The sequence below is a fragment of the Trematomus bernacchii genome, unplaced genomic scaffold (genome assembly GCF_902827165.1).
Source record: "Trematomus bernacchii unplaced genomic scaffold, fTreBer1.1, whole genome shotgun sequence".
Classification (NCBI taxonomy): domain Eukaryota; kingdom Metazoa; phylum Chordata; class Actinopteri; order Perciformes; family Nototheniidae; genus Trematomus; species Trematomus bernacchii.
Window position 1 is genome coordinate 8,596,790 of NW_022987564.1, and position 25,174 is coordinate 8,621,963.

Consider the following 25,174-nt stretch of genomic DNA (forward strand, 5'->3'; position numbering starts at 1 on the left):
GGGATTGGTGATGAAACTTCCATGTAACCTAATTTGTAGCTGTCCGTATATTTTTTACTTTTGGAAAATAATTGACCCAATACTTTTCAATTTATTTGTTTCTATTATTTTACAAAGATGTGCTATTTTTTTTTTTTTATGTCTGCAGCTCAGTACAAAAACAGTATTATAATATTGGGCTTTTTATTAACCTGGCAAAACTTTACATTCACAAAAGTAACTTGTATAACAAAAAGCGTGTTTATAAATGCAACACATCTTTTTCAGCCTTGAAGACTCATGATAAATGGATGTGTTATTTTTTATTATTAATTTCTCCATATATTTTGTGATTATATGTCGTCACCATGTAAACCTAGCTATATTTGGCAATAAAGCAGTTTAAAAAAAAAAAACTCATGTAAAGTTGCGCAACTAAACCGAACTAAACGTTACCAGTTTCACTTGGAAAAGGAGAAGGAAAAGCAATAATTAAGAAGAAGGGTATGGAAATATGGCAGAAAAGGTGGGAGGAAGATCAGAAAGGGAGGGAGATACCACAAGTTACAGAAATCAGTCATAATAAAGATCTATACAGAAAGGAACAGACGGGACTGAGGAGATCATCATCACTAGACTCAGATTGGATCATACAGGATTAAACGGCGCAATGTTTATAATGGGAAAAAGCGAAGCTGAAGAATGCAGGGGCTGTGGAGTGAAAGAAAAATGTGGAACACATCATATTACACTGCAACATGTACAAAACAGAGAGGGGAAAACTAAGAGACAGGGTCAGAGAGGCAGGAAGGGAGTGGAGCCTGATGGGGATAACAGAAGGTGAGGGGATAAGAGCTACCAGGAAGGCCATTTTTAAGTATTTGAGTGAAACAGGATTGATTGGAAGAATTTAAAACAACGTAAATACAGTGGTATAACTCCACAAGTGTTGATATGATGATATGGTGATACACACTCTTGTACAGTAGGTGGCGGTATGCACCTTAAAGTAGTTTGCAATCCGCCACAAACTGAGAGAAGAAGAGGAAGAAGAAGAAGAAGAACTCACCGCGGTTGCTGCTCTCAGTTCTGAGTGGTAAAAATGGCGTCGAGGGCACCGGGTAAATCAACAGCACTTTTTACATTATCATTTGCGATTTCAACTTAAGCTACATTGTGTGTTGTAGTGTCATTGCGTAATGTATATAGTATTGTAACAGATAATATCATGTCGTGCTTATTTTTGTCTGACTGTATTCGCCTTTGACGCGTTTGACTTGTGTGTGTCCTCTAGTGTCCCCGTGCTAACTGAGGCTAAGTGTTATCTGAAGTTAGCATAGCGCTAGCTGCTAATGCTGATCACATTGACACATTCATTTACCTACTAGACACTCTCTCTGCTGTCCTTGTACTGATTAGACCTTTACTAATGTCTTAACCAGCAGCTGTTATCACGTTGTTAGTTTTTTTGCTGTACCATCTATAGGCGTAGTGCGGGTCAGCTACGGTTAGCTTCTTAGCATTTCAGCCACTGTTGTGTTGCTGTCTTTTAAATGCTCTTGAAGATGTTGGTGATCACAGAAGGGCAAATTATCTTTCGTTATTGTTGGCATCCTTGACTTATTGTCTTTATCAGATAGTGTAGTGTGCACATAGTTAATACGCTGTAAGTACATTCATATTGAGTGAATGCTATGAAAGTTTATTTGTAAAGTAAAGTGCTTTACAGGGGCTTAAATTCGATAAATCTAATTTTTAAATGTAATACAAATAACAAGCAAGCAGAATAGTTACAGAATAAAAGGGCCTTTTATCTGATGCATATGAATAATGAAACAATTATAATGTTTTCGCCAATACAATACACAGTAATAGCAGACTTTAAGAAATCAGTGAATCTTGTTACACAGACGGGGTTGCATAAGAGCTAAAACAAGTTAATTGACAGAAAATAATCGCCAACTATTTTTGAGAAATGGACAATTTACGTAATTCTTTATTGCAACTGTTTCAACTTCTCAATTATAGATTGCCTTTCTTTTAGGTGTAATATCATATTCATCTCAACATATTTTAGATTCTGACTCACAAAACAAGATGTTTTAATACATCGTTTTGGGTTTTAAGAATCCTGTATTGCCTGAATTTTATAGCATAAATGTTTAATCAATAATGAAATCATATAATTGGTAGTTGCATCCCTTTTTAAGCTGTTAAACTCAAATCTGATCCAAGCCTTACACCTGCCATTATGCTCTTGTTTAAATTAAGGTTTGTGAATAATAATTTCTGTCTTTTCTTGTCATGTTCACAGTAGCAACAGGCAGGCTCCTAATGGGCTTCCGCAAATGGTATTACAACATGGCCGGCTTCAACAAGCTGGGTAAGTCAATATATATTGGTCAAATAGTCAGAGTATAAACGTACTTGTTTTAAATGTACAGGGGGGAACATCATTGCCTCGGATGAGTGTAGGCCATTTTATAATCGGTTTTCCACACTTTTCCAGCTTTTTAAAGCATTGTTTTCTCCGACAGGTTTAATGCGCGATGACACGCTCCATGAGGATACGGATGTGGTGGAGGCTCTGAGGAGGATCCCAGAGAACCAGTACAACGACAGGATGTTCAGGTTGAAGAGAGCGCTGGATCTCTCCATGAAGCAGCAGATCCTCCCTAAAGAGCAGTGGACACAATTTGAAGAGGTGCAATAAACTTATACATGTGTTTTTGTTAAGGGTTGAAGTGAAGTTTAATGTAAAGACACTATATTATATGACATTGATTCGCCACAGATACGTTTTAGTTTTAAATAGTTAATGCTGATAGCTGTAGCATTTTCCTTTTAATCTTGTAATACACACTTTACCTACTAGAGACTTGCCTGCTAAATCCATTTGTTTGTTTGTTAGATACGAAAAATAAGGAATTATTTATATAATCAAGTGTAAGTAAGTATAAAAAGGATCAATAAACTATAGGGTTGGATATTATTTAATGATAATGCATTACACCTATCTAATCAAACAATTATTACTCTTCTGATAATGGTGAATCCTGATTTCATTTGTCTCATATTTTTCGTATCTTTTCCTTTTAGGATGTCCACTATCTGACACCATACCTGAAGGAGGTGGTCCAGGAGAGGAAAGAAAAGGAGGATTGGATGAAGAACTAAATGGTTCTGAAGTCCTCGTCCTCAGTCTGTGCATGATTGTCCCCTGGTGTAGTATTTAAAATGAAAACCTTACCTATATAAAACATTGCTCATTAAAGAAATTGTACATTTTAGAAGATGTGTAAGTGTCTTTTTAAAAAAAAAATATATATAATGAATAGTAGGCTGAAGTATTTGGAGGTTTGATTTATTGGTATGACAAAGGGAAACCATTACAAGCATACTTTTCTGATTGTTGCAAAGTTATGCTGTTCACATTAGCAAATCCAGTTATATACAGCATTAAAACACAAATATAGACATGATAAATACAGTTTAGAAAGAATCCTAGACAAACTTCAAGTATCTACCACAACCGTTACAGCAGCCACATCTATCTGCTCTGCACATATGTTTGGCATACAGACTATAGGAAGTGCTGAGAAGAAAACAATGATCTTCTGTTGAGATGACTTCTAGACTTGAAACCCTGTATATGGTGTTAATAAATCAAGTCTAGTATATCTGTACTCGGGTTTTCCCTTCACTCATGAATAGGAACAGTGACGAAAGTTTGCACCAGTGTCAGGAAGGCTTTGATTTAGAGCGTAAACATGGATGTTTTATGTTTCTCAACTCTGACCTAACCAAATCTAACTGATATTACCATTTTTTTAACATAAAAAAACAAAGGACAGATCAATAATTTTAATACATTTTTTTTCTTGTAAAGTACATAAAAAAACTTGTATTCCAATCGTGTTTTTTTCCTCTGAAACTTAAATACGTCCCCACCTGCACCCTAAAAGATATAAAACGCGGTAAATATAGTATAGCTTAATAATAGTTTACTAGTTACAATGAAGACGTTTCTGTGATTTTCGATCATTGTCAACAAGTTATTTCTGCAATGGTTAAAGACTCTGATCTGCTTTCCACAATGTCTAGATTAATCTCAACAATCTGAGTTCATATCCCTTTGCTGTATACTTGACCTCTCCACAGTCAAATCTATTCAGCATTTTTCTGAGCCTGTGATCTCCTGTTGTCCACTTCAGTTATGCTACTAATAAAGTCCCCAAGGACGTTGTTATAAGACTGCAGCATGGACACTCCCAACTCGTTGCTGGTTTCGTTAATATCTGGGTCGTACGCCCCCATGAGAGGGGTGCACACCTCCACACTCCCTCTCCCTGCTCCTTCCAGGATCCCCATCAGCTGGGCATTGACTTCCTGAAACAACTCGTTGTTGTACACCAGGAGGTCTGAATCCTCCAGAGGGTATGTGACATCCTCTGAGTAGCACTCTCTGGGAACTGGTACCTCGATGTATTTTAAGTTAGGAAAGCCTGCAGATAGCATGGAGAATAACCTGTACAGGGCTGCAGAGGTCAGAGGGTTTCCCAGGAGTCTGAGCTCCTCCAGCATCTGACAGCGAGCCAGAGTGTGAATGAAGTCGTCCATGTGCTCGTCCTCGATGTTGCACTCTTCTACGGCCAGGCTGGTCAATGTGGCTGAGCAGCGGCCGAGCAGTTTGTCGAAACAGGAGTAGAAAGAGCTGAAGATGTCGTGTCCGCTGATGTCCAGGCTGACCAGGAACTCGCTGTGGAGGCTGTTGGACAGATAGGTCATGTCCACACGGTTCAGGTAGCAGTTGGCCACATCCAAGCACTGCAGCGGTGTGTTGAGAGGACTGTGTAGAGAAAAGAGGGGTAAAGAGAATGAATTTGTATCAGATAAAGCCCAGTGGTACCAGACATTTCTGGGCCTCGAAGATTTTTGAATACAACTTTGATATGGAAAGCAGGCAGATAACTTGTCTGTGTGCTTTTAGACCTTAAGTGAGGTAGATCATTGCACACCAAGGGCATTCTGATCTTTTGGCAATTTAAAGCAAGATTTTAGCATTTCTATTTTAACAAGGTTACCTGCATAAGGACAAATCGTAATTCAATTTGTGCAAGGGTTAGTGCTTGCCTAACAATAGCCTGCAGGCTTTATTTGGCTTTTTTTGTTTATTTTGATTGAATCCCCCTTTACCTTTCCTTATTGAAGAAGCATCATTTTAATTATAAGGGAGGCATTTTGTCATTGTGAGGTTTACACCAGACTTTGATTGACAGTTCAGTGCTTTGTACTACTGCTTTTTTCCATTTGACTGCGGCTGCCTGTTCTCTTCCTGGCATCATGTCAGCAATTTTAAAAACAAAATACCTTCCATTGCTAAACAAGAGCCTTAAAGCTGGAACGTGTTTTGACCCGGAGAAAGGTGATTATTTTGAGCTATATTAAAGCTCCTGATGCTGTAAGGTGCATGTGAGCCTCCATCTTGTCCTCATCCAAACAAGAACACCTTGTTGTCTTTCTCCGTCTCTCCCTCTGTCCTTTTAGCCTACTCACTTAAGCAGTCTGCGTATGTGTCCAGTTAGAGTGGAGAAGCCAACATAGAGCTCGGTCAGGCTGCTCAGTTGGGCCAGCAGATTCCCGATGATGGACATGATGTCGTCCTCATCAGGGCCCAACCTCCTGACATCCAACGCCCCGGCCGGAAGGGTCAAAGACTGCAATCTGGAAAGTTCCACCTTGGACAGCAGCACTTCCAAGTGTGCAGCCTGCAGGGGAACATTGTGGACTATCTCCAGCTTTTCAATGCTGTCAGGTTCTGCCAGGCGAAGAACATAAAACAGCTGCTTGAGAGTGAGGGTGTCAGCCCGAAAACTAACAAAGCGCATCTTCAGAGGACAGTAGCGGAGGACGAGGAAGGCCTGAGCCACCAGCTCATAGCTGCGGCCCGTGACAAAGCCGTTCAGACGGACCTCAATAGAGGTTTCAAAGGCAGATTGTGGCACTTCGCTGGCTTGCATGGTCACCATGGTCTCGAAGCACACTTGTGTCAGGAGCTTGGTTCTTCCCCATCGACCCAGGGTGGACCGGCAGGGGCAGGTGTGGTGCTCCACATCCCTCAGGCCTGTCAGGTCCACCACACGCAGGTTCTTGGCGTAGGTTCTTGGAGGAGACAGCACATAATCCTATAGAAAACAAAGGGGAACTTGTGTAAATTATTTGAAAGTGTCAACCTATAACAATTCATGATCATGAGCCAATAACAAGTTAAAGCAGATGTGTTTAAAGGAACACTTCACACACAAAATGAACATTTAAATATCACTGACACACCCTGTGTTATCTTGAATTTGTGAAGAAAACTAAGAAATGTGTTTGCATGCCTCTGTGGTGAACCTTGTTAAATATGGCTTCCATTAACTTAACTTATTTATAATTGAACAAAATATATTTAAAATCATATTTGGATACTATGCAAATTATTTAGGAATGTTTTCTTCGCTTTAAGGCAATTAGTTCACAGGGAGAAGAACTGAAAAACATGACACAGGAACATGCCCTTAAACACAAGTATAAATAGGACACGGCATATTTGACTAAAGTACCTTTAAGCCAGTTATAATGGCCTCCAGACAGAGGCGGCAGGTGCGGGAGGTGAGGTCCGTCTGACAGTCGGCTGTGGCTCCAAGCAGCCTCTGTAAATCGAGCACAGGAAGAGGCCATGTCTGCACCAAAGCACGCAGCACGTCCGCCTGCTCCAGCAGATAACAGGCCTTGAAGAGGAGCGGGTAGAGGTTGAAAGACATGCAGTTTAGGTTCTCCAGAGCACTGGGACCACTCTGCACGAAGCCCTCAGCAGCAATAAACCGCAGTGTCTTCATGGTTCCCGGTTTTTATCCCCGTTTGTTTCGTCAGAGTCGTGGTTGTTGTTGAGAGCTGCAGTCTAACAGCTCTGCAGGTCACTGTTTAGACTCTTCTGTGGCTGCTGCTTTGTTATTTCCTCTGTTGCCGAAACCCAGGCTAGCTGTTGTGAGGCAGAGGGGTCGCGTGGTGGGTAAGAGGGTTGAGGTTATTAATAGCAACAGCTGTCTCCTGTCCTTCGTCGGGAACACTGTCTATTTGCAACTTTTGCCAAAGAGATAAGTCGAAACACAACTAAATTCCAAAAGGAAAACTTGTCACTGATCACTTGTCACATGTGAGAGCAGTAATAGAACAACAACATCAGATCCATGCACCCATGATTATATGAAGCTCAGCGCAAGTTATTTCAGGAAGACTGATGGGTATATATGAATTCATTCCGCAGCTGCAGTTCTCTTCAACCTATTACATTTCACCTCAACCTCCAGCAGCCAATCATCGTGCTGCAGCCAAACTTTAAAATGGTTCTCCTCTCTCCTGCAGTCAGCTGTGATTTCAGGTGTTCATGCTGAAGCCCATCCACCTCCTTTCATCATATCCAGTGTCCAGGAGAGCTAATCCAAAGACCTCATCACACCTCTTCATCCCATCTCCTCGTCAAATCCAGATCTTCAGCATCCAAAACAAAGTAGCTTTCAGAAAACATTAAACTGACCACAGAGAGTAGCTTACCTTTAGGGTTTGTTTGCATTAGATAACTGATAGCCTGATTCCACCACACACTAAAAAACATGTAAATTAAGTGATTCATCAAGAACATGCCGAGTTGCAATTAACCTCTAAAACATTTCATGTCGATAGCATACTTACTCTTCACCTGTCTGATATGGGTTTAAAATGCTTCTACGAAGGGTGGTAGTGATGGTGATGATGATGATGGTGCTCGTGATGGTGCTCATGTCTCTTGGTTTGAGAAGCAGGGGCTCCACAGGAGGGCTGACTGTCTGAAGGTATTTCAGGCGGGGGTCTGGAGGCAGCCTCGTGTCCCCTGGTGCGCAGCCTCCTGCTGTGACTGCGCTGCAGGGCGCTGTGTGCTGCAGGCTGAGAGGGATGGCACCAGGAAGCAGGGTGCTGGCCATGTAACCTGCATGACTTTCTATCACCTCCATGCCTGTCCTTTCCCATGGCCTTGCTTTTCAGGGAATATGGGGTGTATTGGCCTCCAGGAGACATGCAGTTCACTGTGCTGACCACAGGGCGGTGCTTAGGAGCTGAGCAAGTATCCTGACTGGGCTCCTGGGTAGGGGATTCTGGAACAAACAGGAATAAGAACGACTTTATTCGTATGTAACACCAGAGGTTAAAATACAACAGTTCTGGAAAGGAGGGATTGTATTGTGATATGTACAAGTTAGAGCTGTACCGTCAAACTTGGACGTGTAGTTTTCAATGCCGGCTAGATCCAGGTAGTGGTTTCTGCGCTCAATGTTTTCATCCACACAATAAAGTCCTCTTACTGGGTTCCCTGCCTCCTGGGATGCTGTCTTCTCCTGTGATGCTGTTTTGAATTGAATTAAATGGAGTGTTACCTTGGATTATTCATATACATTAGATTTTCTTGCATGCTTCCACGATGAACAAACGAATCAATGAAAAAGTCTTAATGAATTGAAGTAAAGGGGGCACAGGTTTAACAACAGTAAAACTACACAGCTTAAACCTTTTAAAATATTTGTTCACGGTAGAAGAATGTGGGGAAAACATATTTCAAAAAGTCAAGGTGGTTGTGTGGAAAAGTGTTTCTTTAATATCCACAGTTTTTCTCTCCTTCTTTTCACCTATTAGTAAGATCTTCTCTGGGTCAGCTGACGGAGTTACAACAAGCTTTATCTTCAGAGGTGGGGGGCCTCCGTTTGGCTTGACTGACGTCTCTAGTACCTCATAGATGGAGCGAATCAAGCTGGACATGTCCTGCAGAAAACACACACACACACATTTTCACTGTGTACAAGGCAAGCTATTTTAAACAACTTTTATTTAAACAATATGCAAACCTACCTCTTTGGTGACCTTGCCACTGTTGTCAAAGTTGTACAGTGTGAACACCCACTCCTGCTGAGTGTCCTCATCAGACACCATGTTACACTCTGTGACCTGCATGTGCAGAAAACAAGCTTGCTACTGCTATAAAAAACATTTTACTGCAGTGTTGCATTGAGTTGGGTAGTGTGGGAGTTTACCAATAGAGACTTCTGGTAAACTGGTAAAACAACCATTTGCAATTATAAAATACCTTGTTGATTAGTATCAGATGAGTTTACAAAGAGTTCTCCCGAACACATCTCACAGTAATCAGTACACGCATTTATGTAGAATTTGCAAATGTTACAGAGATATGGAGGTTAACTCACACCAGCATGGCTGCTCTTCTTTTTTGTCTGTTTATTGACCTGGAGGTGGATGCCGTTTCCTCTATCAGCTGTCTTCTTTGGTGGTAGAACAACTGAACAACACACAGTAAGCGGGTAAACTATCATATCCCAGGAGAATCACAGTTTCATGGTACATATGTTTATTAAAATAAGTAATTTAACCATGCAGTCCCATTGCAATTTTACAAAAGCTCTTTTCCAAAAGGAGACCTGGCCAAGATGGTGGAAATGTAGTGTTTCAAACACACAAATATTGAAAAACCTACTTTAGTTTATTAAAATATGTTATTCAACCTTCATTTAACCAGGTAAAGGCCAATTGAAATCTTACAAAATGTCCTTTCCAAAAGGAGCACAGGCAAAGATAGCGGCAGTGTTTCAAACACAAATGAAAAACACACAGCATGAACTCACAGAATAATATTCCTGGAGAAACAGAAAGGAGGAAACAGATGTTGCAAAGGAAGCAATTACAAATTCCAATTGAATAAACCCCCAAAACCGCCACTTAATTTTTAAAAGCTCTCATAGGGAACGGCCTATCTGGCTAAAAATCTGTGAACACGCATTTCCAGGCTGCAGGGGCCGAGAACATAAAAGCCAATTTCAAAACAAACCGTATAGACATGTCTGCAATGAATATATTCCTTGTTGTAAGCTCTGTTTTCAATAAATGTTTGGCAGCAGAGCGGAAACTGAAAGCTGTCCATCCAAAGGTCGAAGTTTTCTCACACAAATATAAAACAGATGCATTTGATTTCAACATCTCAGATCATGCACAAAATCTACACAATATAATGAAGCCTGGAAGTAAAACAACAATGAAACAACAATGATGCAATTCTTTACTCACCTTTCAGTTTGCAGTTATGGTCAGACTTGCTCGCCCTTAATTCTACATACAAATTCTGTAAAACACAAACGTTTGAATTAGCAGAGAGCACACATGTAGGAGAGGGAAGGCAGAGAGGAAGACAATAAGGGCTTTTCAGTCCCATGAGTGTTGAGATTGAGCTCCAGATGTGAGCAATGCTGAGCCAATCCTTGAACATCTGTGGGGTCTTTCTAAAAGACTGTCACTGACTCTTCTTCAGTTCCTTTAAAGACAATTACATTTGTATCAGATGTGATGGGATTCTTTCATTATTTTCCTGCAGAAATAAAATAAACGAGACATTGAGGCATCAGAAGGAGGTTTACTTTGGACATTTCCAGCTGGAACTCCTCCTTTAACAGCCGACATCTTGACCTTTCCCCCCCCATCACATGTAACTGACGTGTCGTGATGTTTCATATGATCATTAAATGTAAAACCAAAAAGCCAGCAGAACTGTGCTTGACTAAAGGAGGTTTGAGTTGTGTTACACTAATAATTCACAGTTATAGTTTGTTGATACTAATACTTCACTCAGCATATACAAAGTATACAAAAATGACTAACCGAGTGAAGGAATCCAAGTCGACAAAAACCAAAACAGGCAATTAGTTGACTAATTGACTAAAAGCCAGATTTCCTGGAGGCAAGCGCCATATAAGCAGATTTTATTGGGGGAATATACAAATCTGCAACACCATGTTCAAAAGTTTAAGTTACCTCTAACAACCCATTATAAAACTATAAACCTTAAAAGTAATATCCATTTCAGTGAATTAAAAACTTCTGATGATTCATTCTCGCTCCTCTCTAGAAACAAGTCAAAACAAGAGAAAGCAGCAGTAAGACTTTTCTTATCTGTCAACAGGACAATCCATCACTTATGTTGCACTGACGATCTGCAGATGAGCAACAAAAAGAGTGATAAGATGGTTGCACCCTCACACTCACACTAATCTCCCTCCACACACTCCCCTCTCCTCGGACACGCTCTACCTGCTGGGAAGCTTTGATGCTGGGTTGGATTACAAGTGAAAGACGGTGAGAGGTAGCAGAAAGGTGCCTGATGAAATCGTGTTTTTTGTTGTATGCCCTCATTGTACTTCAACCATCCAAGCATATGTCCTGATATCACAAAGACTCAACTGTCAGCTGAACAATAGCTGCCTTTGTCTCAGCGGTAATGTCTAACATGGAGATACAAGATGATACTCTGTTTACTACTGGGACTCATGCTGCTCTGACTTGTGATAAAAAAAGACTGAAACAAGCTGATTGAACTCAAATGAATAAAACAACTATTTAATCTGTTAAATAACCACAAATCTGTAGAAAAAACATTCCCCTATACCCATCATCAATGCTGCTATTTAGAATATTCTGCAACCAACATTAAGTTATTTTATGGTATATTTATCTTACAGTCATTTTTCATTGTTAAATACTGCTAAATATCATGCTCTGTTGTAATGTTGATGTTAGCACTTTTAATACTGCCACTTGGTCACTTTAAGTTTTTACGATGCATGATTGTTCTGTGTTGTTTTTAAATTGAAGGGGTATGTAAATAAACAAATCGGGTTTCTAGGGGAAATTTGTGCCCAAATATCACCACAAAAAACAACCTTTTCATCCTTTAAAATAACATGTGCAGACTCAAGGCAATAACACATTAAGGTTGTTAACTGGGCTGAGGTGGATTCCTACCTTTAACTAAATAACAAGCAGAACAGTAGAAGTCAAAGTAAAAACTTCTGGGCGTTAGTTATGACAAATATGAAGTGTAAAGATAAAAATCCTACTCATGATGTTTTCCCATGGATGTTACAATGTTTACAGAGTGTTTATGAACAGTTTGCACTGTGACTCAGCCTTACTTGTACACATGCATGCACACCCACCTAGACATTTGTGTTTTTTCAGGAAGTATTATGGTCAACACTGACATCGCTGGTAATTGAGAGGTTATAATTGTATTGGCTCACTATTTTATATAGCATATTGTATAAAGCTGACGGAAAACAATACAAAATGTCCCATAAAATGACACGTCTTTTCCGTTTGCAGTCTACAGCGGTGGGGTGTGAAGCTAAATTAGGCTGGAAAATCGAATGGCAGAAAGATCTCTGCCATTAACAAGCACAGAACAAGCGACAAGCGTTTAAACAACTTGGCAGAATAAACTTTTTCCAAACTGTGAAACATACATATAAAATGTAATAAACCTTGAAACAACACAACTTGTAAAAAGAACAACATCTCATGACTTTAGTAGTTGTACTAAAAGATCTACCAGCTGAGAAGAAGTGGTTGTTTACTTTCACCACAACATCTGACAACACAGATTCAATCAGTGTGTTTAAGGTTAATAGGAACTTATATTTGACATGTTTAATTAATAAAAGAAGACATTTTCTCTTGTCTTCAACAGTATCCAAACGTGATTGCTTCATTAATGCTAGTAGTGTAAATGTGATGCCATTTACGCAACCAAACACCCCTTTCCCACATCTTTTTCCTCTCCCCCCTCCTACAGTTTGCCCGACTGCAGAAGGAAAGCAGTACCAGATGTGGGTTTTTTTTTCTTTCGGTCGTGCATAAAGACCTTGCTGTTTTGAGGGGGTGGCTGTGTTGCACTTCACAGACTTGCAAGTCTCTTTATAGAGATGGAGGAGGAAAGGGCGGAAGAATAAATATACGACCACCTCCCAACACCTTTTATGTATCCTAATGTGATGTGAGCAAATACTGTTCATCCCAAAACTGGCTTAACAGGGATGAAGCTATTGGCACTGAAATAAACCAGCATAAAGAGGCCGGGAATGCCTGTGCTTTTTTATTGCTTTTTTTCTTAGGTATGGGAACAGACTTTTATAAATGTTATAACTCTCAGGCATTTAAGAAGATGTTTCAGAGGATAACTGTGCCCTAAAATACTGTAGTAATGTGTGATTAAATATTATAAATGTAGAGAGTTTATTTGAAGTTGTTCAATAAATGAAATCCAAAGTCTGACTATTGATTCAGGAAAAAAAATCTCCCAAAACTCTATCTCATGTTCAGCAATCTTAAATCTAAGTACATTTCCCACAATGTTATCAATACAATCTGTAGCCCTTGGCTTTGTTTATCATGTGGCTAATATCATGTTGTTTCCATTCATCACTGTGTCAGCTCTAAGACTATCTGGTAATCAATTTATACCAGATTATTAGTGTAATAGAAAACCAAATTAAGTAGTATGTATGGGATCTGTTTTTGTGCAATACTCCAGTTTGGTTGTGCTTATATGTTATTCCAATAACATGAAGACTTTTTTTTAATCACAGAAAAGACGAAAACAAAAACAAAAAAAAGTCTCCTACCTTGGTTAGTTTAGTTTTGTGGATTTGCTGGAGCTCTCTCTGACAGGTCAGCACATTGGAAGCCAAACTCCCACCTGCATATAACAAATAATAATATGTAAACCCATTTTAAAAGAAGAAGTTATGTTGTTTATTAAGTTGCTGTGTTGGTTGACTTACCTTCAGGACTCTGTCTACGTTTTGAAGCTGTCCAAACAGGAGAAAAGAAAATATTAAAGGCTACAAGTCAAAACGCTTTAAAAAAGTCCAAAACAATTTGCGATGAAATAAAATGCCTCACCAAGTTTGGACTGGAATTTACCCATATTCCTGCGTTTTCATTGGATCAACAAAAAGTACAATCCATGAGGGGCAATATTGTTGTGTCATTTGGGAACAAACACCGGTACACTATCGCAGAAATTCATACACAGACGAGGTGAGCTTAAAAGTCGGACTGAAAAATCAAAGAGTAAAGAGGCAGAGCCAGAGGATTCACCGCTGAGCACTTCCTGTTTGGTTAAGCTCGGAGCTTGAAGCTTGAAGCACTCTGACGCCAAGGCAGTGGGAGAAACCGTTTTTTTTTTTTTAGACAAACGACTTCACTTTTATTATGCAAAATAAAAGAAGTAGGGGTAAAACTATATTTCTCTCTCTTCCTCTCTCATTTAAGGAAACGCAAAGTTTCAAAGTACTTTTTGACATGCTTGGGATGGACCCTCTTGCAATTGTAAAGCTACACCTCAGATGACAATAAACTGTTGCGTGGTATTTTATATATTTGGAGCCATATAGGAGCTAAACTGGGAACTGAATAAGCGTAAAAACTGTATATGGATTAAAGAACAATGGTGGGATTTTAAACAGTTGTTTTACCAAGTATGAAAAGGATGCTCACTTTTCAATGAGTCATAACGTAATTCGGGTCACTACTTGGATCGAAGACTGCCTGGGAAATCCCAGTGCTGTATGAGGTTTATTTTATTTAGTAGCAGGCAGGTGTAAAACGCATGAATTCTACATTGAAATCTGAATCAAAAGAATCTGTATGACTTATAACCCTATGAAAGTGAAATGGATGTCTTGGCCAAGTCCCAGGAACCATCATCATTTCCATGTTTGCAGGAAACAGACTCAACTGTAGAGCATCATCATAAAACCGAGCAGGAAAGATGATCCTATTGTTGCCAAAAACATTCCGTTTACAGCTCAGTTTACAAGAATAAATTAAATCAAAAAGGTATAACATTGTCAAAAACAAACACGTTTATTCTATCCAATGCATAAATACAATTTTCCTGAAAATAAACACAGACAAAAAGGATGGTGGAAAAGAGCTTTTTTTATAATTATATACAAAAGTAGTATGTAAGCAACGTTCTTGTTATCTCATAACACATGGTTTCCTTTGTATCAACTTACAAGTCGCCTTCAATCTGAAGTAATGGCTGTGGTTAACCATTGTTTATTTCCTTATATTACATAAATGTACAAACGTCTGTTTAAAGCAACAGACTGAGTCCATATCACAGTCGTGTTAACTGCTGCCACTGACGGACTCTTTGGCAGTGAGCGCTGCCGAGGGTCCTATGTGGGTCCAGACGTAGCCTTTTTCTGGTCTGTTGGGGATGGTGGGGAACGGGGAGCTCCGTGACTTAAAGTATTCAGAGGGGGCGTGACAAACAAAGTCCAGATACTCCATCTTTCTGGGTAGATCCTCCTCTGGACCTAATACAAAACAGACAGTTATTAGATTAGTTAGATAGTCACACATTATGCTCATTTTCAGGTTGATACTTGTTGTATTTTGGATTTCTACTATAAAGTGTGTATATGCTTTAATGTTAGGGAAGCAAAATCTGAAAGGCTTGTTGTATCCAATGTTTTCTGACTGAGGCAGCCAACATAATTGATGGGGTTGCCTTATTTCTCAGTTTGTGGGTTTGATAGGCACTCAACATGTGTGTGTGTGTGTGAAAAAATAGGTTTATGACATCTCTTCTTTAAGAAATAATCGCAAAGATTGTGAGGAAAATAATAGTCCATGAAGTCACGATCTGTTGCTGAATAAGGCCACACAATGGGGACTAAGCTTATGACCCCCTAAAAAAATATTTATATATTTGCAGTGTTACGAACTAGGAAACTTTAGCAACATTCCCGAATTTTTTTTAAATGTATTACCTTAAGTAACTGCTAATGCAAACACAACTTTACTTTAGGTAGTAGTCACAAAGTGTTTGTCTGTGATCTTGACCACTATTTATCCAAGATTATTCTAAAAAAACAAAACTAACAAGAAAAGGTGTCATTTTTTTTACCCCTTAAATTAGTCTAATAAATGGAAAATTGTACAATTTTAATTTCTCACCAACAATGTATGTCCCAGGTTCAAACTGGTCCTTGCGGCTGGCCTGTGTGGGGATTAACCAGGTCAGTGCAGCGCTCTTTTCACAGTACTGGTCTTGCACAAAGCCGCGAATCTGAGCATAGTACGGCTTCCCGTCTTCCTCATCCGTTACCTTGATCACATCTCCTGTCTGGTAGTAAACACCCTGTGGATACAAATATATGAAAATAGTAGGGCTGTCAATCGATTAAAATATTTAATCGCGATTAATCGCATGATTGTCCATAGTTAATCGCAAATTAATCGCACATTTTTTATCTGTTCTAAATGTACCTTAGAGGGATATTTTTCAAGTTTTTAATACTCTTATCAACATATGAGTGGACAAATATGCTTTATATGTTTGTTTATTATCATTTGAACAATGACAAATATTCTCATGAATATTAAACACAACAACCTCTGAACATTACAAATATTCGATTCAACCTGGAACCTCTCATACAATAATACAATACAAAGTGTGTGTGTGTGTGTGTGTGTGTGTGTGTGTGTGTGTGTGTGTGTGTGTGTGTGTGTGTGTGTGTGTGTGTGTGTGTGAGAATGTGGAGAGCTGCCTGGACGCTGCAATCATGTTGCGCGCACTATCCGTGCTGAGTGTGCTGACTTTTCGTACAATGTCCCACTGTCTGGCTACCTGCATAAAGTCAAGTGCTCGGCGCAGTTGTCGGCGAAATGTCATTGAAACAGCTCCTTATATCTGTTAGCGCAGCTAGCTAGCACCAGATGCTAACAACAACAACACGTAAGGTGTGCCTCGCTCGCGCGAGTCGCGCCACACATACACATACACATACACATATACACACACACACACACACACACCCTCCCGGTCCTCCCGATGGCCAGTCCGGGCCTGCCGGTGAGCGTGGAAGTGTGGTCTGCCACAAGCGGGCGGCAGGTGCGGGGCTGTAAGCATCAGCTTGTAGATGGTATTTTAAACTCGATGCGCTCTGAAACTACGGGGCGGCCGAGGACAAAAAATACACATGCGTTAATCGCGTTAAAATAATTAGTGGCGTTAATTTTTTTTTGCGTTAACGCGTTATTAACGCGTTAACTTGACAGCCCTAGAAAATAGATATTAACAATGAGAATGACCCAGTTTGGTCTCATATGTGTCACAGGCTAAAGGTTTAGTTCTACTATTACTATGATCTTTTTTGATATTAAGCAGAAACCACTGTACCTTATAAAATACTGATTCTGACGTGATGATTGTAGCAACTGATTCTGGTGCTTTGATTGGCTGAGGAAAAGGAACACACCGGGTCAAATACAGAAATTCTAAGGAAAGCACAACATCTACAGAAATAACTGCATTCGCTGATGAAATCTTACTCTTACTTACATTTTTGAGTTTGAATATGTGTCTTCTTCCCTTTCCTTTAGTTGACACCTTCTTCTCAGAGGCAGGAGCTTTGTACTTGGTGCTTCTCAGCCGTGCCGACCTCCTGTGGATCTCCTGCTTGGACTAAAAGCAACACAAAAGATTAAGCTAGCAGCCTCCATTCACTGTTTATCTAACAAATTGCTAATGATTATTGAGTAATTGATTGGTAACTGTGTCTAATAAATATTAATTAAAACAAATGTAAACATCCAATTTAAAGATTATATAAAACAAAGAGGGGCAGAACCTTTTGACTTTCCCAAAAATGAAACAAGCTTATGTTAAGTGTTTTCCCTATACATCACAGTCTGTCATGCTGCTGTTCCCGTGCCTGTTATGTTTTTCCTTTTAACATTTTTTATTTAGTCTTCTGGCATGGGGACATTCAGTTTTTTGCCTAATACATTTTAGGGTAAAAAAAACAAACAAGACTAAATATAAAAATAATGTCAAGTATTCGGTCTCTCACAACAAGTTGAGTAAGTATAAAATAGATAAAGAAATCCTATGGAAGACATCTAAATAACACAAATACATCCTGACTGTACTTACTGTAAACGTTATGTCTTTTAAGTTAATTGAAAATGTCAACAAAAAAAACGTTGTCCCTAACAGATTTAAAATGTTGTGGCAGGGTTTGGTTCTCCCTGAAAATACCTACAACATACAGGCTGAAAACAAGATAAACATTGAAAGTGAAAGGCCCCTTTACAGACAGTAACTAACCTGCTTTCCCCCGCCATTGCTGGGCAGAGTGTTGGAGGACATGGAGGGTCCGGTGGCCCCGCCGCTGCTGCTCTTTCCTGTGCAGTTGTTACAGAGGATCTCCCCCTGGTTTCCTTTCTTCCACATGGACGAAGAGTTTGTCTTGCAGACAGCACAACACGGTTTCAAACCCAGTGGCATCGTTAATGGTCAGGATACGTAGAGGATAAGGCAGAAATGTTTCCTCAACAATGAGATGATGGCTGCTCGCTGCACCAACAACACAGGGATGTGCAGCTTCAAATGGCTCCAAAAGAGATGACGATGTTCGCTTTCTTTTACAGATAGACCTCCGAGGACAAGCTTTACTACTTGATTTAAAGGTATTGTCACGACAGTATCAATTTCAAGCTGTATTGTTTATTTTTGCAGCCAAAATACCGCCATTGCTAGCGCCACTGTTTCTTCTTCTATTTTTTTTGACATCGACTCTTCTTCTGTGGTTTGAGAGGCTCTACTCCAGCGCCAGCACTGGACCGGAGGGAACTGTGCATGTGTTGGAAAAATATAAATTATATCATGTTAAGAACAAACTGTATAACCTATTAAAAAAACAAAGATGAAAAATAAAATGTAAACGGTCAAAGTTTATCTTCTAAATAACTCAAAGGCATTAAAACATGTTAGATTTTTACTGTTATGTTTTGATGTACTTCAAATGTGTGCACTACAGCGCTAGTTCTTATGTTTGGGAATATTCTAGTTATTCTACGGGATGTATTATTTTCAAGGTGTATCATATGCTTTTAACTGTAAAACCTTGGTCTGAAAAGTAACTAAAGCTGTCAGACATATGCAAAGCAGTAAAAACACATTATTTCCCCTGACAATTTTTTTTTAACTTTATATCTTAATTTAATTTGTTTCTTTTGTTTTTGTATAATGTGTGTTATAACTGTTATTTTATTATTGTATTTTTCTTTTTTTTGTGAGATGGGAATGTCATCTCCCTTACATTGTTGTTGTATCCTTTATTTGTGTCTCCTGCCTGCACTAAATACATGATAAATAATTAAATATATACAACCAACCATCTCAAAATTGTGTTCATATACAGTGATTAAGTACATGTGCTTAGTTACTTTTTACCACTGATTGTAATGAATGAATGCAATTATTCAACGCACAAACACAAACTATTTTGAACCAAAAATATGTTTTTCCTCTCAAGTGACCCCTCTACGTGTCGGCCACCGTACTTAAGCAGCAGGTGGCAGTACTCCAGTAAAACTGCCGCCAACAGCAAAGTAAAACTGAAGAAGAAGAAACTCGTCACGGTTCAAAACAAAAAGTTCCGCCTGTCGGTCTGGCGCCGTGTTTTCATGAAGATGTCTCAAAAAACTCCCGACAAAGACGATGACCAAACGTCAACCAACAAAAAATCCCTCTCTCTCCCGACCTCCAGGGTGAGGCTGATAATGAAGAGCTCCCCGGATGTCTCCTGCATCAACCACGACGCGCTGTTTCTCACCACCAAGGCTACAGTAAGCCGCAGTTAGAGGCTACATCCTCGCTTCACTGAGCACTGCTAACCTACCATTCATTTGCTGCTAACAGGCATTAGCCCGCTACTGCTAGCTCCCCTGATAACTGTAAACAGTGGTGTCAAGTGACGAAGTACATTTACTAAAATACTGTACTTGATACCTTTACTTTGCAGATTTGGATTAATGGACTTCAATTACACCTGGTAACATTCACCAGCTACCCTACAAAGTGATTAAAACTAGCTGCATAATGTGTACTTTTACTTTGGTACTTCAAGTATATGTTGATGCTTATACTTTTGTACTTTTATTTGAGTAACATTTGACTCTACCAGGGTGAGTATTGCTACACCCTGGTAGTTTTACTCTTTGTACTACTTTACTACAAGATCTGAGTACTTCTTCCACCTCTGACTGTAACCTGCAGTTTCCATTCGTGCTCCACTTATTGTGACTTGTGTGTTTTTGCAGGAGCTGTTTGTGCAGCACCTGGCTGTGTCTTCATATACCAACAGAGCAGAGAAAGAGACCAAATCTCTGTCATACAGCGACCTGGCTAACTCCGCAGAGGAGAACGACACTTTCCAGTTTCTCACAGGTGAGACAAAGTCACAGCCTGACATGCAGGGACTTTCTATATCATGTAATGTTGGACACTACTGACCCTTTACCTCTGAAACATTGGTGGAATAACCTGTAACCTCCCAGAACGTATGCAACAGTTTATTAGGTATATGTCGCTAACATAATGTGATTACATCGTTATTATTATTTGACATAAGAGACAAACAATCGGCTATAGAGCAGGGAATACAAATATGTTTGACAACTGGTCAGGGGTAACAATAACATAACAGACCCACAAATACCACACATATAAAGTCACTATACATGACTATAATGAGCCTATTGCCTAGATTGATCAGTAATGGAATTTGTGGCAAGCCTTATTGTTTTTCTGCAGCAGTTTTTATAGCTGTTTTTTGTAACGCCACATTATATTTATGACAATAATTTATCAGCAATTAGATGCTGAAAACACAGTTTGGCTCCATGCATTGTAACGGTCAGCAGAGTACAGTGGATACATGGTGACTGGCTGTGACACCAAGTTTGACATAAGTGTAATATTTTTCTTTTATAGATATCCTACCAAAGAAGATCTTGGCTGGAGATTACCTCAAATCTTTGGAGCAATTGCAAGAAGATGATGACGACGCTGACTTTTAAAAGGAACACTGGCTGCATTTCACGTCTGGACAAATGTTATCAAATGTGCACATCCTGTCATTTATTGAGGGCACTGCAATGCTTTTAAAATACATTGACAGAGTTAAGCTGTAGGGCTCAAGAAAGACGTTAGAGCACATGGGACTGAAAGTACAGCCACTAAGGGCAAATGTGAAATCAAGTGAAGACTCAAGAGTTCACGTTCATATACTAGAACACAGAGGAACACTGGAGCTTTACTGTCTAAGATAAATACTTGATGCCATAAATCTAGAATTTAACAATGGCCAAAACAAAGCATACTTAGATAAAGCATAATGCAATCAGTACTCAAGATTTTGAACATTTTAGTATTTCAGAACAATTTTCTTGAAGGTTTTCTGGTAGCAATGTCTTACACATTTAGTGCTTGTTTTGCATGTATAACATTTAGGAGGAGGGAAGTGATATACAAGGTAACAACTTGCAGGCCTGTATGGGCTCACTCCATGCAACAGACCAACACATATTGGAAATCCATTCCACACAGCTGGTGCACAGATGTCTCCGTTATCACCGCATTTAATATATGACCGAGTGACTTTTAAGATGCTATCAAACATTGATTTCAAACAAGTGAAATATGCTGATGTTCCTGATTCAAAGTTATACATAATAGTTTTTTTTTAAAGATATTGTCCATGTATTAGTAACGGGTAGTTTATCATAAATACTTGAAAGTTAAAAATACACATGCCGCTTTTTTCTCCCAGCTGCAAAGCAAGGTAACATGTTGCGTTTCTTCACACTCTGCATAAAAAATATGTGAATATTTAAAGTGTATATAGCACATTCTCCTCATTCATTTGCTAATGAATTGTTTAGATTTGATATTAAAATAAAGATTCAGGCCATCTGATAATTTATGTCGCATTGCATGTATTTACACCACAACCTTGTAGGGTATGAAAATGCTTTTATTAATGTTGAATGAGGATTTAAACAAGTCTGTAACAAGGTGCTCAAGAGACTAACCGTTTTACTAGACGCTGTTAGCAAGACCATGAAATCTCCGTGGAACACGTCTGCAAACTGGAATACAACAAACTATTTAACAGCTACATGTTCCTCATATCTGATGGTGTGAGGTTTAGTCTCCTTTATACCGATTTGACCTTTAAGTGTATTAATGACATAAGGTGCATATTTGGTCCACATACAGTCTAAAATTATCCTGGGGATGCATGCATTTGCTACATTGTTAAACAATACATGAACACATAAATAGAGGCAACCAATCCATGTCAGTGTTGGATGAGCTTGTTCAGTCGAAACTGCATGTTAAGCAGAGTGTTCTCTAAAGTAGAAAAGTGATTCTCCAGGATGTTTGCTGTGTGCTCTCTTCCATGTATGGCGTCCCTTGTGTTGGCAAGATGCTCCTTCATGCTGCAAGAGATGACAAACCACAAGTAAATGTCTAGGACATTTTGACACATTCACACCGTTTTGCATTCATTTTATCCCACCAATATTCAGAGCTCGCCAAGTAATCAGTTTGTTCTCTCTCAGAGAGAAGGCACTGAATTCTTCACAGCCGTTTTAGTGCCAGAGTGTTGTCTCAGCCAGATGTCCCAACAGATGACTGTAGGAAAACACTAGAAACGTCTCAGCTGCTTGTCTGGATGCTGTTTCCACTTTCTTTGGCATGCAAGCACTTATTTATGCTAAACAACTAACAAGGATCCAGGGTTCCTGACTGCCTCGCTAACAATGATTTAGGAATAATCCCGCAGCTGGCATTGCATGAGTATCTTCCAAAAATGTTATGAATTTGTCCCTGCACAGTGGAGATTGTAGCTCTGTTTGGATGGACATATGGTTCTAATGTTTGTATTTTATATAAATATGCAATAGCAGAACGCCAGACCACCCACAGTACTATACAATAAGAAATCATGGGGTATTTAGTCAGATAATCCCCATCTCTTCAACCTCCTCACCCAAATACTTTCAGGGGTTTTCCAAAGTCTGAGACTGCAGGCCACCCTCAGACAAGGCTTGGAAAAAGACACCCCCAATAATTGAGACAAGATACCTTTATATTGCTGTTTGACAACTTCAGCCTGCAACAAATACATGAAAAGGGTCTCTAGGTTTAGGTCTCAGGCATTTATTCGTTTCTGATTCTGAGAAAACAGCACCAAAAACAACTAACATGAAACACAAATAACTCTCTTCAAACTAATCACATACATTTCGGCTTATATGTGATCTTCGCTAATATAATCTTTTTTTCAATTAGCCTAACATTAATTAAATTAGATATTAACATATCTACCATATTAATCCATCAAATGAATGTCTGTTTCTCACCTTGTAAGGACCCCCTGCTCCTTCCCCTCCTTCCTGGTCTCCTGCAGAGAGACAAACACCTTATCCATGGTCTGCATGGTTTCTACAGCACTCAGGTGGTCCGAGTTGATCCCCTGGACCTCCTCTCTGGCTTGGTGTTCGTAGGAGATCCCTCCCTCCTCCATCCCGCTGGTGGTGGCCACAGCCTGCAGAGCGGCCCTGTTCTGCAGAACAAGCAGACGTGACTTGGCAAACTCCTTTGGCCCGACGATGTTCTCCCAGCAGATTGCAGAGGATGGTGGTAATAAGAAGCGCTGGCTGCAGTTCACTGGTTTTCCTGGGGTCTCTGTTATGAAGGGGCTATCAGCAGGGAAGCTGTGGAGTAGGTGCAGAAGAGATGATCCAGAGCCCCACTCCAAATCATCAAGATCTGGTTCCCCAGAGGACTCGTCAGGGAGACAGTTGGAAGAGGCCCAGCTGCCCCTGCACCCTCTGCTGGGAAACAGACCCCCAGCAGGAGGGAGCAGGACAAGCAAAGCACAGCCCCCTGCAGCATCTCCAGACTGACTGAAACACACACACACACACACACACACACACACACACACACACACACACACACACACACACACACACACACACACACACACACACACACACACACACACACACACACACACACACACACACACACACACACACACACACACACACAACTGTATTGAATGGAAAGGCCATCATGACAGAAGCTTATACAATATAACTTTATTCCTCTCTGGTGGAAGCTATTGTGCATTTAACTGCCTTTCCATTATTTTTTTCAATGATCCAAAATGTAATATGATCTGAATCTAACAAATGAAAGTAAATGCACAATCCTATTAAATTTCAAGACAGACATGTTAGCGTGTTATTACAACATCTGATAAGATTAAAAGTGAGACTTCTCCCTGGTATGAAACTGTGTCCAATGCATGCACAATGCGATTCAACCTTCAAAATAAAAGGTGTTACGTTTCAATTAAAGAAAATAAGGTTCATTGGAGCTACCACCACACATTCATCCACCAACAAGATAGATGTTCGGTACAGTTTTTGTATCAACCTCCAAAAGGCTGCAGCATAAATAAAGGCTTTTTTTAAGTTTGAAAATTATATCCGGAAATCTTACTCTCATTTTGGTAGCTTCATGCATCACCATCAGTACAAAAGTTAAGAAGGCAAAGAAAAAAGATTAAAAGATAATCCACAAATCTTGTTGACTGCAGCCAGCACCTTTTACTCATACACACACATCAACATCTCTACATCGATTCAACTCAGTGTGTGTAACATGTCTTACCTTGCAAAGAAACCCCAGCGAAGAAACAGTCTGTGGAGGGCTGCGACTCTCCCTCGGTGACTGAAGTCGTAGGAAAAAATGAGTCGTTGACTGCAGCCTATTACATGCGATGTGAATCGCAATTTATTGGCCCGGTTAAGGCAGACACAAGAGTATTTTCCGTCAGAGTCTGTGGGGTAATTGATGGAAACTTACCCAAAACACGTCAAATACACTTGCAGTCTGCAGAGAATGTGTTGTGGCACACAAGTGCAAACAGCTGGACCTGGCTCAAGGATTTTATGTCTACTTGATAAAATGAAATCAAGTTTCTATGCAGGATGTTGAATTATTTGTCGGTGAAAGGGTTCATTTCCAGCCTTTTGTTCCCCTCAAAACTTCCAGGTCTGTGAGTCTATGAAGGCAGTAGGAGGTGAGATGATCCTGGAATTTATGAGCCATTTTACAATGTCCTAAACAGGACCAGCCAGCCCAAAACTTAAAATGCTCTAAACATAAACACCATGGTTGTGGATTTAAACAGTTTGTTACCAGTTCAGTCATTCCCATAAACATCTTGTTATCCTGCTGTTTGAGACACAGTGGTTTTGAAAAGTATCCACACTTGTTTTGTCCCAAAGATTAATTCAATACATCTGTATTTATTTAGAGATCCTTTTGAATGGCCAGGGAACGGATTTATGTAGCCTGAGGCTTACAACCTCCCTGACATAAGCAACAAGG

General features: G+C 39.7%; 6 protein-coding genes across 7 annotated transcripts; 2 read left to right on the forward strand and 4 right to left on the reverse strand.

The window, feature by feature from the left end:
• The first annotated feature begins 1,002 nt into the window (after window positions 1–1,002).
• LOC117477872 (cytochrome b-c1 complex subunit 7) lies at window positions 1,003–3,269 on the forward strand. The gene is made up of 4 exons (XM_034124654.1): window positions 1,003–1,100; window positions 2,294–2,362; window positions 2,517–2,683; window positions 3,079–3,269. The coding sequence occupies exons 1-4, from the start codon at window positions 1,082–1,084 to the stop codon at window positions 3,154–3,156; spliced, it is 333 nt and encodes a 110-aa protein (XP_033980545.1). The 5' UTR covers window positions 1,003–1,081; the 3' UTR covers window positions 3,157–3,269.
• A 57-nt stretch (window positions 3,270–3,326) lies between these two features.
• Window positions 3,327–7,404, reverse strand: lrrc14b (leucine rich repeat containing 14B). Its single transcript, XM_034124650.1, has 3 exons — window positions 6,585–7,404; window positions 5,536–6,164; window positions 3,327–4,828 (listed from the first exon to the last, which is right to left on the reverse strand). Exons 1-3 carry the CDS (start codon window positions 6,858–6,860, stop codon window positions 4,147–4,149), a joined length of 1,587 nt encoding a protein of 528 aa, XP_033980541.1. The 5' UTR covers window positions 6,861–7,404; the 3' UTR covers window positions 3,327–4,146.
• Window positions 7,405–7,458: 54 nt separating this feature from the next.
• On the reverse strand, window positions 7,459–13,950 carry LOC117477871 (protein naked cuticle homolog 2). 2 transcript variants are annotated; one of them, XM_034124653.1, is made up of 10 exons: window positions 13,795–13,950; window positions 13,674–13,700; window positions 13,515–13,588; window positions 10,129–10,183; window positions 9,255–9,346; window positions 8,902–8,997; window positions 8,682–8,814; window positions 8,267–8,401; window positions 7,714–8,153; window positions 7,474–7,512 (listed from the first exon to the last, which is right to left on the reverse strand). In XM_034124653.1, the coding sequence occupies exons 1-9, from the start codon at window positions 13,817–13,819 to the stop codon at window positions 7,747–7,749; spliced, it is 1,044 nt and encodes a 347-aa protein (XP_033980544.1). In that variant the 5' UTR covers window positions 13,820–13,950; the 3' UTR covers window positions 7,474–7,512; window positions 7,714–7,746. The 2 variants fall into 2 exon arrangements, with proteins under 2 accessions (XP_033980542.1, XP_033980544.1); XM_034124651.1 differs by having other exon boundaries at window positions 7,459–8,153.
• An 865-nt stretch (window positions 13,951–14,815) lies between these two features.
• Window positions 14,816–18,591, reverse strand: gatad1 (GATA zinc finger domain containing 1). Its single transcript, XM_034124655.1, has 5 exons — window positions 18,023–18,591; window positions 17,255–17,377; window positions 17,093–17,152; window positions 15,865–16,048; window positions 14,816–15,221 (listed from the first exon to the last, which is right to left on the reverse strand). Exons 1-5 carry the CDS (start codon window positions 18,200–18,202, stop codon window positions 15,031–15,033), a joined length of 738 nt encoding a protein of 245 aa, XP_033980546.1. The 5' UTR covers window positions 18,203–18,591; the 3' UTR covers window positions 14,816–15,030.
• Window positions 18,592–19,314: 723 nt separating this feature from the next.
• chrac1 (chromatin accessibility complex subunit 1) lies at window positions 19,315–21,681 on the forward strand. Its single transcript, XM_034124656.1, has 3 exons — window positions 19,315–19,545; window positions 20,020–20,146; window positions 20,693–21,681. Exons 1-3 carry the CDS (start codon window positions 19,384–19,386, stop codon window positions 20,776–20,778), a joined length of 375 nt encoding a protein of 124 aa, XP_033980547.1. The 5' UTR covers window positions 19,315–19,383; the 3' UTR covers window positions 20,779–21,681.
• A 298-nt stretch (window positions 21,682–21,979) lies between these two features.
• Window positions 21,980–24,845, reverse strand: si:ch211-57n23.1. The gene is made up of 3 exons (XM_034124657.1): window positions 24,452–24,845; window positions 23,131–23,676; window positions 21,980–22,203 (listed from the first exon to the last, which is right to left on the reverse strand). The coding sequence occupies exons 2-3, from the start codon at window positions 23,292–23,294 to the stop codon at window positions 22,062–22,064; spliced, it is 306 nt and encodes a 101-aa protein (XP_033980548.1). The 5' UTR covers window positions 23,295–23,676; window positions 24,452–24,845; the 3' UTR covers window positions 21,980–22,061.
• Between the last annotated feature and the right edge of the window lie 329 nt (window positions 24,846–25,174).